The sequence below is a fragment of the Podarcis vaucheri genome, assembly GCF_965113315.1.
Source record: "Podarcis vaucheri genome assembly, chromosome: 5".
Classification (NCBI taxonomy): Eukaryota; Metazoa; Chordata; class Lepidosauria; order Squamata; family Lacertidae; genus Podarcis; species Podarcis vaucheri.
This window is the reverse complement of record NC_138763.1, coordinates 30004167-30022967: the sequence shown is the minus strand read 5'-3', so window position 1 is coordinate 30022967 and position 18801 is coordinate 30004167. Positions and strand designations below refer to the sequence as shown.

General features: G+C 40.2%; 1 protein-coding gene across 1 annotated transcript in view; it reads right to left on the bottom strand.

Moving 5' to 3' along the window:
- Positions 1-18801, bottom strand: part of PID1 (phosphotyrosine interaction domain containing 1) — a 92283-nt gene that overhangs the window by 54407 nt on the left and 19075 nt on the right. The window contains exon 2 of the mRNA XM_082224661.1: positions 5714-5860. Coding sequence (XP_082080787.1) covers positions 5714-5860 — 147 coding nt within the window. The remainder of the gene's footprint in view (positions 1-5713; positions 5861-18801) is intronic.

Below are 18801 nucleotides of genomic sequence, written 5' to 3'. Positions count from 1 at the left end.
TAGGAAGTCAAGCTCCATATAAAGTGGAGTGTTCCATGTGCAGTGATTAATTCATTTTATTTATAATGTGGGCTTGATTTTCTTAAAAGCTATGACACACTTAAGGTAAATCCTAAGCAATGTAGATATGTAAGTGCAGCTAAAGGTACACTCCAGGTTCAGAGTTAACTTCTTCTGTAGGCACTGAATATGTCCAATTTTTTATTAACTCATGCTTTTTGCTGGTGGAGGTGACCTAGCAATTAAAGTAATGGTTGGGTGGGGTTTTTTTTCCTCCAAGGGTAATATTGTAATTCCTGCTACAGAAATAATATTCCACATCCAAAACTTCAATTGTAATAATAGTAAAATAAGGTGCTTCCCAAAATTAGTCAATATGACATGTCGAGCTGAGAGGAAATAAAAACTTGAAGTTTGCAATCTTCCAATTTAAGAAGACACACCACCATACAATTGCAAATACCATTTTGCAAAACTATATGCTAGCGTGATTGTCACCTGAACCATGCAAGCACCATTCATCATAAGCTTAAGACAGAAGGGTCAGTCCAAGTTAAATGAAGATGTCAGGTAGTGTGGTGGAAACAAGACAAACAACACTTGCTTTTCAAAAAGGACGACTAAACATCTGACTGAAATAAGAACTGACTCTGATCACTGACTGTACTGAAGTGGTTTCACGTTGAAGAATTTAAGAAAAGTATTAAACTTGCGACACAACCCCACAAGTTACAGGCAACCTTTTTAACCTCTGTCATTTTGCATTTGAGTAATGAGTGGTTTGAAAATAACAATTCACAAGAATCATTCCTACAAGTTCCTGACTTCAGAGAGGGAAGGGGGAGAAAGCAAGATATCTTGATGTGTGTTTGAACTGTGGAGAAATGGCAAAGTACTTACTTGTCTTATTTGCAATGCACCCTTCACTAAGGAGCTTATGGCAGCATACTTGGGGCTGTTTTCACCCTCTCAACCACTGTTGAAGTAGGTTAGCTTGAAAGACTATAACCTGTATAAGCCTGCCCAATGAACTCTTAGTGGCAGATCAGCGATTTCAAGACAAACATTCACTATAGTAGTGTCTTTAACCGTGGGTTTCCAGATATTGTTGGACAACAACTCCCATAATCCCCAACCACTGGCTAAGCTGACTGAGGATGATAGGAGTAGTAACGCAATAACATCTGGGAATTCAAGCTTGAAGAAGGCTACTCTGAAGCAAAGGAAATTAAATGTAGTGCCGTCAATATGTTTTCTAGATTCTAGATCCCATCAGGCCCAGCCAGCATGATGAATGATCAAGGAAAATGAAGGGTAACACATTGACTTTCCCTGCTCTACAGAATGTCAACACTATTTACACTACATCACCTGAGCTTTCAGAGTAGCACAGGGCTAGCATATCCTGACAATGTCTGTTGCTGGTAATTCTAGAAGTCTCCCAAGAGGATTAACTATTTGGAAACATTCCAAACAGTTTGGAGTATTGTGGAAAGAGACCAGTATAGAAGTGCTAATGGAAAATGCCAACAGCTTTGTGAATTGCCAGACCTGGCGCAATGGGACACAATGCAAAACCACTCTCTCACCTGTAAGCTGCACTTTTGAGGTGGCAGCTCAGAGTCAAACCATAATTTATTCACTGCTATTTATAGTAAATATGTGCTAGTTCTTGTCTAATGTAAAGAAACTGCTAGAAACTAGCATGAACACTATAAGTGGAGCATGCCACCTTTAATGTCAAGAAATTCAAACGTCAAATTTAAATATAATTGTGCGCCTCTGAAGTAGAAGGAAAGTGTTTTCTAATGAAAATTAACAAACTGTGCCAGCAATTTTCACACAATATATTCTGACACTTTGGAAATCAATAAATAATTAGGATGCTGGTCAAAGCCAAATAGGCACACCAAAACACCTGTTCTCTCCTTGGCCTTTTCCCCAATCAGAATATTGTGCATGGAGATTTGTTATTTATAGGGGCATGAGGAATTGGCATATTCTGTTTCACTGTTCAGGTTTTGCCATTTTTGTCTTCATAGCAACCTGTGCTGTTCTTCTACTAGTGTCAAAAAACAGAGTTTAAAACTTCAGTTGGAAACAACTGCAGACAAGGGGAAAGGGCCAAGCTTGTTGACTTAGCTACATGATAAAAAGGAGATACAGTACCAAAAACAGAAAGAGTATAGCATGGTTAGTGCTTAATCTTATGATGCAAACCATCCCATACATAAAATGCATCTAAACTCGAGCAACATAGGTTTTGACTGCTTTTGAATAAAATGCTAAGCCTTAATCTGTTTTAACAAGCCAGGACATAGCTCAAAGACTATGATTTGTTTCACTTAAATGATGGTTTGCTTCTCTTCCCAACCACCCCAAATCTCTTCTGTTGGTGGCTATCACAAATGCTCCCTCTTTGAGACTGGAGTGATCTCTGTGGCCATACCATATGGCTTAAAGTTTGCTTTGAAACAAGAGCCAACCCATCCCATGTCAAGCACCAACAGCCAAACTGTTTTGGGGAGGGCTCATCTCTTTGTAGCTGTGATAGTTCCATAGTTCACCTGCAATCCCATAGTGATGGGTAACCACAAGAGTATAAGGACTTTCAACAAAAGGTGACTAAGTGTGGACTGAAGCATTGGGCAACTAGCTAATCCATATGTACCTACAGAGAAAACTCAGCTACTCTGACAGACACACAGAAGCATTCTGCCATAATGGGCACCATTTTGGACCTCCTTCTTTATTATGTATCCATAAATGTATCCTTCTTTATGATGTATCCACTAGCCACTTTGTTGCCACCACAATAGCTCAAAGTGATTTTATTGCTTGGTGCAGTCCAGTGAATATGTTATGTCTACCGTTTTGAGCTTGAGAAATCCTTCAAGACCTCCCCCCATGGAAAAAGATAACCCCAACTTGGTAGCTGATTTCAAGGTCAACATATTTTGCTATGAAAACACCTATTGTGTTATCTTTTACTATTTATATGTTCAGTTCCTCTGACATTTTCTTCTGGAAATGCTCATTCCTAAGAACCCCATGAACATCAAAGCTCAGCAAGACCCAACCATACAATAAATATAACTCTCCTTAGAAATGAGCAGTTCACAAACTGCAGAATTCAAGGACCCAGAAGGAAAGGTTAATAATCCAAGACTTCCTAGGGGCAGAAGTGGCTAACTTTTTGGGTCTGTGGGCTGCTTTCAGCCTTGGACAACTTCCTACGGGCCATATGCCAGGAAGTGGGTGTGGTCAGCTGAAGTGGGTGTGGATTATGAAGAATGCTAATGTGGAATTCAAGTTCAGTAGAAGAAGATACAATACATTTTACGGTATGTTTGACTCTGCAAACATGCTAATATGTAAGAGCCCTTTTTTGCTAAGACGGTACAAGTCTCAACAAATTCTTGATCCTATTCCCACAGCTACATTGTCTCCGGAGAGTTAAATATTATAAACAGAGCTGACTGTATAAACACATAAATTGTTTTTCCCATTAATACGTGAGATTTTTAAATTATTTTTGACAGAGAAAGTAAAGACACAGTAATAAAACGGTGACTCAAGTTAGTGGCTTATATCCAATACACTTCTTCACAAAGAAAAGAGAGCTTTCCCGTCACCCTGCAATTTTTGTGCCCCCTCCCATTCTGTTCTGGAGGGTCCCCAGTTCTCCAGAGCAGATGTTTATGGAGGAAGAGGCTACAGGGGCAAGTGGTAAAAATTGCCTCTCATAGGATATAAGATGCCTTGTACATAGCCAGACCATTGGTCTGACTGCCAACAGTTCACCAAGGTTTCAGACAGAAGTTTTTTCGCAGCCCTGCCTGGAGATGCTGTGAACTGAATTTGGGGTTATTTGCATGCAAAGCATGTACTCTACCACAGAGCTACAAACAGACTCACCTACTGAGCTAAAGATTCCTCTCCATTCCATGAGTGAACCCTCAAATGTAAGGATCCAACCAAATGAAATTTGTTAGGATAAAAATTGGGGCAAGAAACTGGCTTATACAGCTAAGGGTTGTAGCCAAACATGTCACTCAGCTGACAATAAGGCTTGCATCAACAGAACTAAGAGAGAAGAATTATTTGACCATTTCCCATATAAACCTCTGAATCTGGTCCAAAGGGTTCAAGGGCCCGCCAGAACAGATTTACAGGGGGTGCAGAGAGAGGAGGAATCATTGCATATTGCTTCCCTCCCCATTCTACTGATGGAAACCTCACTCTTACCTGTGTCCACATAACCCAGCACTTTCTACTTGATTAGCAACTTCCCTGGTATTGAGGTAGAGATATCTTCTGCAGCCCATCTGACCTTAAACATGCTAAGTTTCTGCCAATTTTTTATCATTATTATTCATAAGAGTGTATTTCTTAAAATGTTTCAACCTCTAAGAATTGATTCTGTGTGGTTTTTAATCTAACATTTTAAAATAAGAATCATTCAAGGCCTGGATGGGGAACCTCTGGCCCACAGGCCCAATTAGGCCTGGAATGGGTCCTAATTTGGCTTGTGAAGCTGTTCCTCACAAACAGCCCCTCCTGCCATACACCTGACATCCTATGGGACTCAGTGTCTGCCCCAGGGAGCCCCAATGGGATCAGCTGCACTGCAATGGGAAATGGAGGTTTCAAAGGTGTTTGTTGTAACTGGCAAATGGCTGTTTGGTAGAGACAACAAACTGATTTGAAGGTGTGTTCCTGTGGCCGATCACGCACCTTCAAAGGAAATTGCTGTATGAACGGTGGTTTCAGCAATCTCATTAGAACACTGACATGTGTCAACTGCTTGACATCATTGCAATGTTGCGTGACTGACCGGAAAGTGATCCCACACACTGTAAAAGTTGACCTGAAGGGAGTAGGGGAAGTTAGAATCCAGCCCACTGACTGGATCTACTTTCCTACCTCTGATTCAAGGGGTCAAAAGTTTTTAGGTTCCAGCTTCCTCATCTGTCAGTGAGGAATCTGCCCAAATTAAAAGAAAGAAAAATAAAAACCTAACCTAACAGAGGATATGATTATGGTTTGTACCAGTCTAGGGATCATGCAGAGTGAATTCGCTTCACGGTAAAATTTTCTGAGATTTAATAACATTCTGTTTTAAATTTTGTGGAACTTAATTGGTCGGACTAAGACCCATAACATGCTTAGAGCAGACCCAATGAAATCAGCAAGACTTAGGCTACTCAATGGGCCTATTCGAAGCATAACTTTAGCCTGGATCTAACACCCTGAACAGTATTTGAATATAATGGTGCCCCGCAAGACGAATGCCTCGCAAGACAGAAAACTCGCTAGACGAAAGAGTTTTCCGTTTTGGAGGTGCTTCGCAAAACGAATTCCCTATGGGCTTGCTTCGCAAGACGAAAATGTCTTGCGAGTTCCTGTGGGGGGGTTTTCCTCCCCCCCTTTTTCTAAGCCGCTAAGCCGCTTATCAGCTGATCCGATAAGCCGCTAAAAGCCGCTAATAGCGCTAATCCACTAATCCGTCAATGGGCTTGCTTCGCAAGACGAAAAAACCGCTAGACGAAGAGAATCACAGAACGGATTCTTTTCGTCTTGTGAGGCACCACTGTATTGCTGTTTAAATACTATAGGTGTTTAAATTTCTCACCCCTTTTCAACTGTCTCTCTATTGGTGCAGAATATTTCCACAACAGGCATGTTGCCTGGATTTTGAATTATTAGATACCTTGCATCCAGCATGTGACCGGGTTTTCATTAATGGAGTTGTGGTGCACAGCTCAATGGCTTCTGGCTCATGGAAGATCACTGTGGGGAGAGGTTCCTTCCGAAGGGTTAAGACATTTAGCTTAGTCTTCAACATGGTCTGAAAGTGCTAAATGAAAACAGAATAAAAAAAAAGACAGAAGAATTTATTTTATTTTGCAGAATTTATGTGTTTAAATTCAAGACAACGAACGTGAAGGTCAATATTTCTACCTGACTTGTTCTAATGATCTGCGCAGTGACATGGAAACAATGCTGGAGGGAATAAAAACTGCTTTAAGTTCATGTAAAAATCAAAGATAGGGAGGTTTGAAATATATGCTTTTCTTTTTCATTTTTCAAATTACAAATGAAGAGAGAGAGAAAGAGAGAAAATACATAACACAGGACATTGAAAAGATTGGTTTGGATCCAAACCTGCTCTTGTGAAATGCTCTTGAGCTCATGGAAGGTAGCCCTCTGATTTCCATCAATTCCCCCCTTTCCTCTGTAGTCCTCTATGCCATATCTTACATTGTTATGGATCAGGAGCAGCCTTCTGGGGCCACAGAAAGCTTTAGTGAGGAAGAAGGGACAGGAAAACCAGACTAACTCCATTGGTAGCTCTGCAAAGAGACTCTGCCATTTCCTTGTTTCCTTCCTTCTGAGGTGATTCCACTAAGCAGCTGAGCAGCCCTTCCAATGACCTGCCCCATCCCTACCCCACCCCACTCCTCTGATCAGCGGGAAATAGTTCACTAGCGGAGGAAATGGGCCTGAGAAGATGGGGGACTAGGGAGAGGCTAGCAAGTCAAACAAGAAAGCCCTGTAAGGCTGCACCTGGTCCCAAAACTGGGAGCTTCCCACCTCTCTCTATGGTCTATATGTACTGTATATTTGTAGATAAATCAAATATTTCAAAATACCATATGTCTCCAGCAATCACTCTTCCAAAAGGAAGTCAAGCTCCAGATTTTCACCACTCATGGTAGTGGGCAAGGCCAGATTTAGGTTTGATGAGGCCCTAAGCTACTGAAGGTAATGGGTCCAGCTGTCCTTTGTCAACAACAAATTGTCGCTGCTTTTTGTGTTGAATATATGCTACATGGTAATTTATGGACCTTACAGGTATCTAAAGCCATTTGCACATAACAAAATATGTATTTTATCAAAGTAATTGTTGAACTGAAATACAATTAAGAAGAAATATCCAGATTTTTTTCCTTTAGTTTTTTGGGGGGAGGCCCCAAGAGAGTAGGGCCCTAAGCTATAGCTTGTTTAGCTTATACGTAAATCCGGCACTGGTGGTGGTAAGCACATAACACTATGCATTCTCAGGTTCACTTTCTCCAAGAACTTCCCACCATTCAAAAGGGAATTTAAACTATCAATCCATCACCAATCAACACTTTATTACAGTCGCAGACCAGCATAAGGAGGGAAGGGTACGGTCATTTAAAATCTATTTTTTAAAAACCACTAAAATGAGTTAAAACAGAAAAAATATATGAAAGTCCATAAGAATCCAAAAGAAGCAAAGAAATTCTAAAAGAAGGGTTAGGAACATCAGACAAGAGTGAAAGAGAGCAAAAGGCTAGTATATATAAGACCACAGCTATCAGTCTACAGAGCACTCCAATATGAGTGCTCATTATATCTAGTTTGTGGCACAGGGCATCAAAGGCATGCTGCGTGTCTGAGTGCCCATGCAATCTACCTGCACTGAATAACTTTCCACAGAATATGCACTTCAATGTGCAATGTGTGCATTTCACCAAAAGCAATGCAGCTCCAGCAGGCAGCATCCACACTTTGGTATGTCTTCAAGTTTAAGTCTACAAACTACACGGTTATATATTTTTTTTCAGTGTCCCCCATCTATTTTTGTTTTATGTAATCACAGATGTCCCATGGATGCTTTATTTACAAAAGCTATGTAATAAGAATTCTTTATACAAATTCCATGAGAAGTTCTCAGCAACAAACAATTAGCATACTTTACATAAAGACAATATTGGTGACCCCGACAAAACAGTATGAAAAGTTCTTGAATGAAAAGTTAACCACAAAGCAAAACAAATAAAGCTATCATAATGGTAAGTGGTTGCACACTTGAAAAACCATAAACATGAAAAGTGCGCATAAGTAATAGCTGCTTTGCCATCCTACTCATGTATCATGCTACAATAGATGCACCAATTTTTCCTTACTGTTTGTGCAAGCAGTTCAGTTTCCAAAAAACTTCTGCAACAGTAAGGAAATGATTACGGTTGCTGTTAATTCAATACACTGAAATTAGTTCAAAGATATTTCCCATCAAACATTCAAGTCAGCAGTTGGTACTAAATTCTTTCCTTGTCACACATTTTGCTTGCCATCCTTTTCTCATACACTTGGCTCGTTCTGAACTTAACTTAAGTGTCCATACCAGGCCTACTTTTGGTAGTGATTCATAAGACTGAGAGCAGCCATTGCCAGAGCTAGGCTGCATAACTGCTAATATAATCTTCTCTCATCTTCCCAATTTTAAACTAGAAAAATTATATGGAAGAAGATTCGGAAGCAAACAAGCACATTTATATTATCAGTTAGTCCCTTGTTGAATTTCATGTGCTTGACAAAAACATTTCTATTTCAGCAGGCATTTTTAAGCAAGCTTTCTGTTTTATTATGATTTTAATTGATTTTGCCCATTGAATGATTTTTGTAATCTTATGAACACTGCTTAAAAACTTCAGTGATCAAGCGGTATAAAAAGAGTTGTTGATGATTCCTTCTAGCAGTGGTGAAAGCGGATGTGCACCTTAGACATTGTATGGTGAGAGCATATGCACCTATGACCAGTGCCAGTACCAGGCTATTTTGCACCCTGGGCAAGCCACACACCCAGTTTTCAAAAACATTTTCTGTGGGGAGTAAATTGTGCAGATGGGACACTGTCACAGTACACATGATGCACATGCTTTATATGCTACCTGAAATACATAGTTGAGAAAATAATTACTACTACTACTAATAATAATAATATTTATACCCCACCCATCTGGCTGTGTTTCCCCAGTCACTCAAGGCAGCTTACAGCACATAAAAATTGTACAACATTAGACACTGAAAATTTCCCGATACAGGGTTGCCTTCAGATGTCTTCTAAATGTCAGATAGTTGGTTTATTTCCTTGACATCTGATGGGACGACGTTCCACAGGGCGGGCGCCACTACCGAGAAGGCCCTCTGCCTGGTCCCCTGTAACCTAACTTCTCGCAGTGAGAAAACTGCCAGAAGACCCTTGGAGCTGGACCTCAGTGTCCGGGCTGAAAGATGAGGGTGGAAACGCTCCTTCAGGTATACTGGACCAAGCTCATTTAGGGCTTTAAAGGTCAGCACCAGAACTTTGAATTGTGCTTGGAAATGTACTGGGAGCCAATGTAGGTCTTTCAGGACATGTGTTATATGGCCTCAGTGGCCACTCCCAATCACCAGGATGGGCAAGGATCAAGGAGACAGGTAGTCAGTTTCACTCATCCAAGCAGCCTGTCCACATCCTCGGAGATAACAGATTGGAACTGATCCCATGCAACTTGACTAGACAGGACTCTAGTACTCTCCTGCCCTGGCCCTGCTAGCACAGTGGAGTCTACCTCTTTCCGAATCTGAGTGACTTTATCTGGAAAAAAAACTGCAAAATCATTGCAGGAGATCTTGGGGTTCTCACCAGGCCCCAGTGGTGGAGGTGGTTCCATTATTAGACTGCCACCTAAAAGAGTCTCCTGCTGCTGCTTTCTGCAGATGCAATAGAGGTGGTGAAGAAGATCCTCTTCACCATCACTATCACCAATTGCTAGCTTGATGTTCAGCTCTAACCCATGTTTGGTCCGATTCAGAGTGAGTTTTCTACCACCAGAAACGGGCATACACCTGCTCCTCCAATCCAGCAGCAGCTGCTCAGCATTAGTATAAACCAGGCAGATGTCTGGGATTTGAAACATGAATATTAACTTATTTTGTAGGTTACTACCCACAGCAAATGTGTTGACTTTAATTCTGACTTTGAAAAATTGTCCATTTACCTTGATAATCAATGATAAAGTAATCACCAGTTCAACAGAATGTTTACATAATAATATGTACATTTTTAAAATTATGTAGCGTTTCATCTTCCCCACGTTAACTACTCAGCCAGATCACATTTCACATACTTTGGTGTTTTGCTACTACTTTGATATGTAACTATTAGCCCCACTATCGCAGCCGAAGATATTTAGAAGGCAAACTGTTCTAACCAATACAGTCTTTCACAATGTTATAAAGCCACAAATGAAGACAGGTAATATGTTGTACAGATAAGTGCAGCCAATTAGAGAAGAGAGCTATTTATATAGCTATGCTTACTTTTCAGCTATATAGCTTCATCTTGGCAGACTGGAGTATGGCCAAGGTAGCCATGGCACAACTTTAGTTAGAGAGGGGAAAGGAAGAGGGAGATGCTTTCTGAGGAGATTAGGGAGACAGAGCTGCCAAGTTACTCCATATAAACACTAAAATGGAGTCTGAGGTGTCTTCCAGCTTCCACAGAAAAAGAGACACCAGCTTCTTAAGAAAACTAGCTGTTTATTCAGGATGTAAAATTACTGAAACCCAGCCTCTCATCAAAGTTAAAGCCATCTCCCCACCCCCCATACTCCCATTAGAAGGTAGATTTCCTTTATGGTCTTTATGGATTTTAGATGCATCATCCATATTATCTTGGATGCCTTAATTTTATTCCCTCAGATCACCATCAGAATTTGGGTCAGGGGGGTAGAAGCAGGTTTCTACTTCTGTATTACTTTTCTATAGATTTTGGCAATAATCTAAAATAGTGAGTTAATCTTAAACAAGCCCAAGACCTGGTGCAGCACATGTTGCAAGATACATATGCTTTCGCATCACTCAGGAACAATAACTACAACTCTATCAAATTCAATGAAATGTTGGAGTGTAAAGTTGCCCAGAAAAGTCTGATTGTCTTGAAATATACATGCTTTTCCAAAGTGTTTCTGTAAATCCTCTAAACATGCATATAGAAAGATTACTGGATCAGATCTTTTACCATACAGAGTATGAATCCTTCTGAACTACTGAGCAAAAAGTTGGGGGGGGGGGGAGATAGAATAATGCAAAATAAATTTCATGTTATGTGGAGTTCTGTTCCATATGGCCCAGGGAGAATATCAATTTCATATTTTCTCAGCTACAAGCATTACTTAACATTGATTTAATTTTCAACTATTTTATTTCAGCATTTATAGTATCAGCTGAGAACAACCACATCTGGTTATCAGGGCGGGGGGAAATTATTATCAATGAAGTTGCTATTGGAAACAAATGCAGAGGGACTGTTTTCGTCAAAGCTTCTTCGTGCATCTCTTACTAGTCATCACAAAGTAAAACCATCACTTTTTCAAGCATGGGGAAATGAAATTATATTGACTATCTAGGTTCAAAGAAGAACAGACTTCATTTGTTTTAAAGCCCCATGTTTCTAAAATGGTCTAATATTTGCCTGATGTAATATAACACTTCATCATTTTGCAGAACAGCAAAGGTCCAAAGGCTCTTCAGCTTAAATAAGTATGTGAAACTTTGGGTAAATAATATAAAATAAAAATAATGCATGCCCAACTATGTTTTACTTCTTGTGCCATACAAGTTTCAATTGCACAGCATACGTACAGCACTGGCATTGGTACTTATTGGAACTGGGATGTGGGAATAATGCATGAAGATGAAAAGGTCCTTATTTAAAGCGATGGCTTAAACCTTAAGCATGGAGAATTATTAGCAGCTCTGGAAGACAGACCACCTCAGCTCCAGAAAAAAAATTGTGGAATTTTGAAAAACCATCTGAAAATGGAGGTAGCATTGTGAAGCATAGAGAGATAAAGAAAATGTTAACAGGCTAGTCAAGATTACAGTTTCTCAGAAGCCTCCCAAAGAAGCCAAATTAAGAAATCACACAGAGATCAAATAACTCTAGCTAACATAAGGCTACATTGGTGTTACGTCTAGGGACAAGTTGTGCTACATGATGCTACAAGATATGCTTAGGTGTCTGAAAACCTGCTGAGGGGAGAGTAGTTCCTAACAGTTGGGGCTGTATTGTATTATATTAGGAGGGTCTTTTTCTATAAAGAAATTCACTGGCTAGGATCCAGAGTCAGAGCACAGATAAAACAAGAGAAAGAAACTGACAGCACAAGAAGTTGAGCATTCTCAAAGTCATCTGCTCTCCAAGCCACTGAGAAAAATCAAATAACAACATCCTGGTAAAGGTTATGAGCTTATGGTACTGCGTGTGGCAGATAAGTGTTTAATAGTTATTGTACTTGTTTCAAAATCATTAAAAATGTGTTAAAAAATAATGTTTTATGTTCCTGTACTTCAAAGAAACTAACAGTTTGGGTGGAGGAGTGGTGTAACTTGTATTTTTCCCTGTCACCAAGTGTCCCAACTTCTCCTTTTCAAGGAATGATGCATTAACTTGAAGAATAAAAGGATTAGAGGAAATTGCACCAGGAGCTCCTGCACAGAAGACCATTCTGCCAACCCCTCCCTGACCTGAGGTCACATTGCCACTCACTTACTCTAGTCCCAAAACACTGATGGGACCAATGTCTTCCCCATGCCTTAAGAGTATCAAACTGCTGAAACAAGCAAGGCCTAATTAACCAGAAGCACCTCATCCACTGGGGTGGAGGATTGAACTAACCTCCCAGACTGAGCTGTAGACTTATTTAAATCTTAGTCTGAGTTTATCTATTTCTGAAGTGTGACTAGTGAAAGGTCCACTCCAAGTTCAAACTCTGAGAGAGGAGTTTGGAAGCCCATAGAAACACCTTTGTTAAATCAATTATTATGAATGCCCTTACAAGGCTGTATCTCAGCCAACACAGCACACCTTGGAGAACCAGTGTGCAGTAGTGATTACAGTGTCAAACTAGGACGTAGGAGACTAGGGTACAAATCCCCACTCAGCCATGAAGGTCACACCTTGGACCAGTCACTGTCTCTCAGCCTAACCTAACCCATAGGGTTGTTGTAGGGATTAAATGAGGGCAGGGAGACCCATGTACACCAGGTCCTTGAGCTCCTGGAGAATTGGTGGGATATAGGTGCAATAAATAAATAATAAGGTCATTTCTAGTTAAATGAACCAACGTTGCAACTCTTTTTCTCAGTTGAGTCTCTTAAAATGCTGCAAAATTCAGTTGCTCCAGGGAGGTGACACTCTTGCCGCTCCATGGTGTCAGATTCCACCTTGCAACCCTTCTGTCCCCCTAGCAGTTGTAGCACTTTAAGCAGACACAGCAAAGTCTTTTAACACAAACCTTGAAAAGTTTGTGGCAAGTACCATGACAGAAGTGCCAGAAAACATGGACCATTCATTGCTGTGAATGCACAAACAAAACATGGTGGCATTTATTGAGTTATGTGATAAATACAATCTGCCTTCAACCTGCATACCTCTGATCACCTACTGCCATTTCTGGATATTCAAGAGACAGCTAATAGGAAGATAGAACAAAAGCATCTTAAAGTGGGTTTTTAAAAAATGCTGTCTTAACTGTATTTTGTTGACTTTTCCAAACACCACAAACCATCAACTCTCCAGAATACTACGACCTGTCCACATTTGTCTCTTCACCAGGTACTTGTGGGAAGGAACTTGCTGCTAAAAGCAAACAATGCTAGGCAACTCTCTGGAAATAATTTCACTTATTTTGGGAAGGGGGTATCAAAAGAAAGATACACAAGTAACAGCCAAAATTGGAGCAGGTGAAGGGAAATGAAATAGAGTGGCTAGAACACTGAACATCAGCAAGCCATGCTGCTACATTCTGTTACAGGTTCCACTCATTTTGTGAATTTGTATACCATTCTTCAGCAAAATGGGTCTTGGGGGAGTGGAGAGGAGTTTCACTGCTGTACTTGAATGAATCATATACAGTGGACCCTCCAGATACGAATTAAATTCGTTCTGGGGATCCGTCCGCAACCCAAAAAGTCCATAGGCAGAGGCGCCGCTTCTGCGCATGTGTGCGCAGTGAAACCCGGAAGTACACACTTCCGGGTTTGCCGCGCTCATAACCCAAAAGTTACATATCCAGAGCGGTACGTAACTAGAGGGTCCACTGTACAGGAAATGAGTCCCAATACCTATAGCAATGGAAATGGCCAACATGACATGAACATTTAAGAAAGGATTGCAGGGCCTGGGAAGCTGTATACCTGTGAGCCTCACTTAATTGATGGAAACCATTTTAAAGGCCTGAATGCTAAATATAGAATGTGATCTGCTTCCAGGTTTCCCATGGGCATCTTTCAGGCTGGGAGAAAACAGGCATGCCTGAATAGACCTTTGCTCTGATGCAGCAGAGCAGCTCTTATACACTTTGAAATGAAAGTTTTTTATAAGAAGTTGTTTCTGGTAAGTGACCCACTAACAGCCTCTAGAAATTACTGCAGCAATAACCTCAAACATTATTATTTTTATTTTATCCATAAGTACCATTAATGAGTCCAGTTCAAAGGTCCAAATCAATGGACAGGCTTCCATTCATTTCAGCATGTTTTAAAATTAAGCTCTCAATACTATGAGCAGAATCTAGACTAGAAGGGACAGTCTGATGCCTCTGGATGCTGGCCTGCTCAAATATAGTGGATGTATTAAAACTGGCTCCAGAATGTCTCGTCTTTGGCACTGAAAGAAGAAAGTATTTCATAGTTAGCCAATTTACTTCAGAGCACTGCCTGTGCATCTAATATCCTTACCCCCTGTCCTCATCTAGGCTACGGAAATGTTGTCTAGATGGTTTGCCAAAGTTATACATATTTGAAAACCATTCAAATCTCGACATACTCCAGGAACCATCAGCTTAGTAAGTGTGGAAACAGTATTTACAGGACAGCCATATAGGAAAAAACAATCTGTACATAGCTGTTCCAATCAGTAAAGCACGTCTCTGATGTAACCATTTACTGGCAAGTGAGCTGCAAAACTCTGCAAAATCCTCGCTGAGAAGGACTTTACATATAGAGCTACAACTGCATCAGGGTTTCATGATTATGCCAACCACATAAGGGGTTTTCTACATATATTCCCGAAATAACCAATTTCCTGGAATGTGCTGGCCCCATTGCTTACTGGCTCACATAGCCATAGCTCCTGGATATAGAAGAAAATATTTCTGCCCTGGAAGACTTCCAAGTTGCTTTAATGAAATTTTCAGTTCATAATCTTTTTAAAAGTTTATGATAATTTATTAGTTAATAAACTTCAAAGTTGATATCTTCACTGTGGTTCTGGGATACTGCTTTAGTAGCCAAATCCATACTGGGCTTTCTAAAATGCTAGGATTCTTAACAGCTAGATTTTAAAATGCAGCTTTAATCATCTACAATATGCAAGGGTACATGTTCATAATTATTCCTTATGGGCTGAGAAACAAAAAGATAGAAAACCCATGTTTATATGTGAGCAGCAGCAACTTATAATTTGGACAGACTGAGTAAAAGAAAGTGCTGTTTATTAAAACCATAAACTTAGCTGCAACCAGTTCTTTCACACACACAACCAATACAGCTTATTTAGCTCAGGAATTGTCTCAGTTCAGTTTAAACTGTCCATTCAGCAATTCTGAGAATGTTTCACAATACTATGGGCCCACTTATTCATAAACAAATCATTAACATTCTTGACATAAATCCATAGTTTGCAGCAATTCCCAGCTATGATCATGTTTTACTACATTTGCTTGGCCCTTTATGAATGGCAGTTTTGTTTGATATAAACCATCTTCAAGGAACAAGACCACAAATTATGTATTGTGAGAAAGTGGTCGGTGTGAACAGCTTGCACACAAACAACGGCCTCATTATCAAGGGTGGAAGATGCCAGGAAGTTCTCCTGCTCAAGTTACCTCTTCTATGCACTTCACACTTCCCCACTCAATCCAAATGGGGTCATATAAGAGAACATCCCTGTAGCAGTCCTTACAGTTCAACTGCTAAAACCCCGAGTATGCTCTGTGATATTATCATGGCAAACCTTCTGAATTGAGTTATACTTTGGATTAAAAGATCAGTGAACACAATTTCCATGTGTGCTCTTTCTTCTTAAATTTTACTACCTAAAGATCTCTCACAAGAAAAAATGGCAAAGATCTCAAAAACCAAGTAGCATGCTGCCATAATATCAAAACTTCCCACATCTTTAAACAGAGGAGATCCTGTTCTTTTCTCTACTTCTAGGCATCTCTGGGACTTCCCCTTTGCTGCCTGTCCTTTTTCTGTGTTTTGGTCATGAGTGGGGCATTTTCCAGGAAGTGTGGGAACTGATGTAATGTGCTTTTTCATAGATTAGAATGCAAAACAAACAAACAAACAAACAAACGAAACCCTTTAAAATAAAAAGTTACTTTACCTATTGTACAGAAAGGTAGTTTGAACCCAGTCATAGTAACTCCAAGTTTCACTGTTCAGTTTAAAAGGCCATTTCTCAACTACTTAAAAATAAAAGAGTGTTGAACAATACTGTTTGTAAATGAAAAACATACATATCTAGTAGACTGATTAGATGGTTTGAGATAGAACCTATCCAGCAAAGAAATATTTATCTCAGTAAAATAATAAATTCAGGGTCTTTGAGAAAAGCACTTGCCTAAACAAATGTTATACTATTAAGACTTCTTCCTGAAAAAGCACTCTTGTGTATCTTCTGATTTTAATAGCGTCTCCATTAGGGATATAAGAAGGCATCATTTTCCTTTCCACCATGTATTCATCGCATGCAGCACTGTTTTGTTCCACCCAAAACTGCATAATTCATCTTACTGCCTGCTGTGGCGAAATTACTAACTTACATAATTTACGTAACTAATTATGTAAACTACATAAGTTACGCTGTCATTACATTACGTTATTCCACCCCATTCATTTCAACGCAAAGGAAACACAATGCAAATTGGGAGGTGGATAGAAATGGAATCAATTGCGAATCATTTACAGACTGCAAACAACAGCAGCAGCAAATACCAATCATATTCACTGGATTGATTTCTGTTCTGGACATGGAACAAACAAACAAACATGGCCATTTCTGTTTCCATTTCAGTTTTTGTTGGAATTCTCCAATCTCCATAGTCAGCACTGGTGTAGCAAGGCTACTTACAAACTGTTGGGGGAAATTGTTTTTTGAGCACCCCTTTCAAAAGTGTTATAAATGTTATAAAGTCTAGTTCCACCCCAACACAAACCTCCTCCCAGTCTAGCCACAAATTTGTGTGGAGGTCTGAGGTGGGAGAGTATTCGCCCATAGATCTCTACAAGTAGTGCCTCCCTCCAGTTTTAGAAAGATGTCACTAGACTACAATGCCCATCATCCCTGATCACTTACCATGCTGACTAGGGCTGATGGGAGTTGGAGTCCAACAACATTTGGAGGGCCAGTGGCTCCCCATCCTTGTTGTACAACCCTGCACAAACACCTCCACACCTCAAGGGTGGATGACAGGGATGGGGCTACAGCTGCCGTCTTTAAGCTCCTTTCTTCACTTGTTACCCCTTCACGTAAATAAAGAGTGAAAGGGATCAGTGTGCGCACATTTCTAAATGCAAATCTACAGTGGCGAAAGGAAGTCTGCCTTTTCCCTTTCATTCTTTTAGCATGTAATTAAAAAGGAGGCACAACAGAGCTTGGCTGCTCCATTTTCTCTCCCAGCTTCTGTTTAAGAAGCGGTCTACATATGAAGTTAAGATGCCCATAATGCTTCCTTCCATCCTATCCCTATGTTCTAATAAAGGCTGAAGGGAAATACACTGTAAATATTTATTTTTCTCACAGATGTACTGAATACAAGCAGAGTCTTTAAAAGGAGAGGATGTGATCCAGTGCCAGCTCAAGCCAGTACAAAGACACTGATTGACTTCAACAGACTCAAATTAAACTTTAGAAGCACCATGACTTCCTCCAACAGAAGCCATTTTCACATTTTCTATTCATTGAGTTCTGCGGTGCCTTTCTGCATTCCTAAGGTCTCTACCACCCTCAAAGCAAATAAATAGCAGACATCAGGGGGGGGACATGTACTTATTGATATGAATTTACTAATTACAATGGAATGCCAAAGTTTACCATATTTCATAGTAGTCCACTGCATGTGTGCACGCGCACGCACACATGTTGGGCAAATTGAGGAGTCTTGCCAGATGTCGCGTAAGACTCATTTTGGTTTCAATATGCACATGAGCAGCAGTTTTTCCAAATCTTTTATGGGTGTGGCAGAAGGTCCATATGTACTCAGCCCAGAAAATCCTGTAGGCATCCCATATTCAGAGCACACCCTGGTAGCATCAGCCAAATGTTTTTCCCCCTCTTAAAGTTAGCCTAATTTTTCATCTTTACATATAAATTAACACATGCAAGTTTGTGCCATTGACTCATGCCCCAAGTTTTTTTTACCTTCCTAGCCACACCCCTGCATGCAATCTTTTTGTTCTTCCATTCACATAAGCCACAATTAAGCCAGGAGGTCTCTAACTGTAGTCTCCCACTTTGTTCAAATCAGGAAGAGCTTCATAACAAGCCAGGATACTAAGCCAATTTCAAACCATGGTTCTAGGTCTAGCAATACTGTGCATGCCCAACACTGTACTGCACTCCACAGAATATATGATAAGCTGCTGAGAATTCATGTTCCAATGCCTTTAAGATCTGTTTCAGTTGCTATAAAGATTCATCACCAGCAAAATTAAATCACTTCATATCCAGCTGGGGGCAGTTCTCCAGGGGAACTTGCACATCTCCTCCTGTGCTTAGATGTGCAAGATCAAATCAAATTCTGTGCAACTTTTGAAAGCATAGGAGCTCTCTCAGTGTCTGGATTTGCCATCTTTTTGCACTTCAGGCTTTCAATAAACTGTCTTTAACCTTTTCTGCTTGATGGGATTGAAGTTTGTTCCTTAGTTTAAGATCAAGTCATCTCTAAGGCTTTTCTTAAGATAGACCTCTAGATGTTTAGTTATATCCCACTT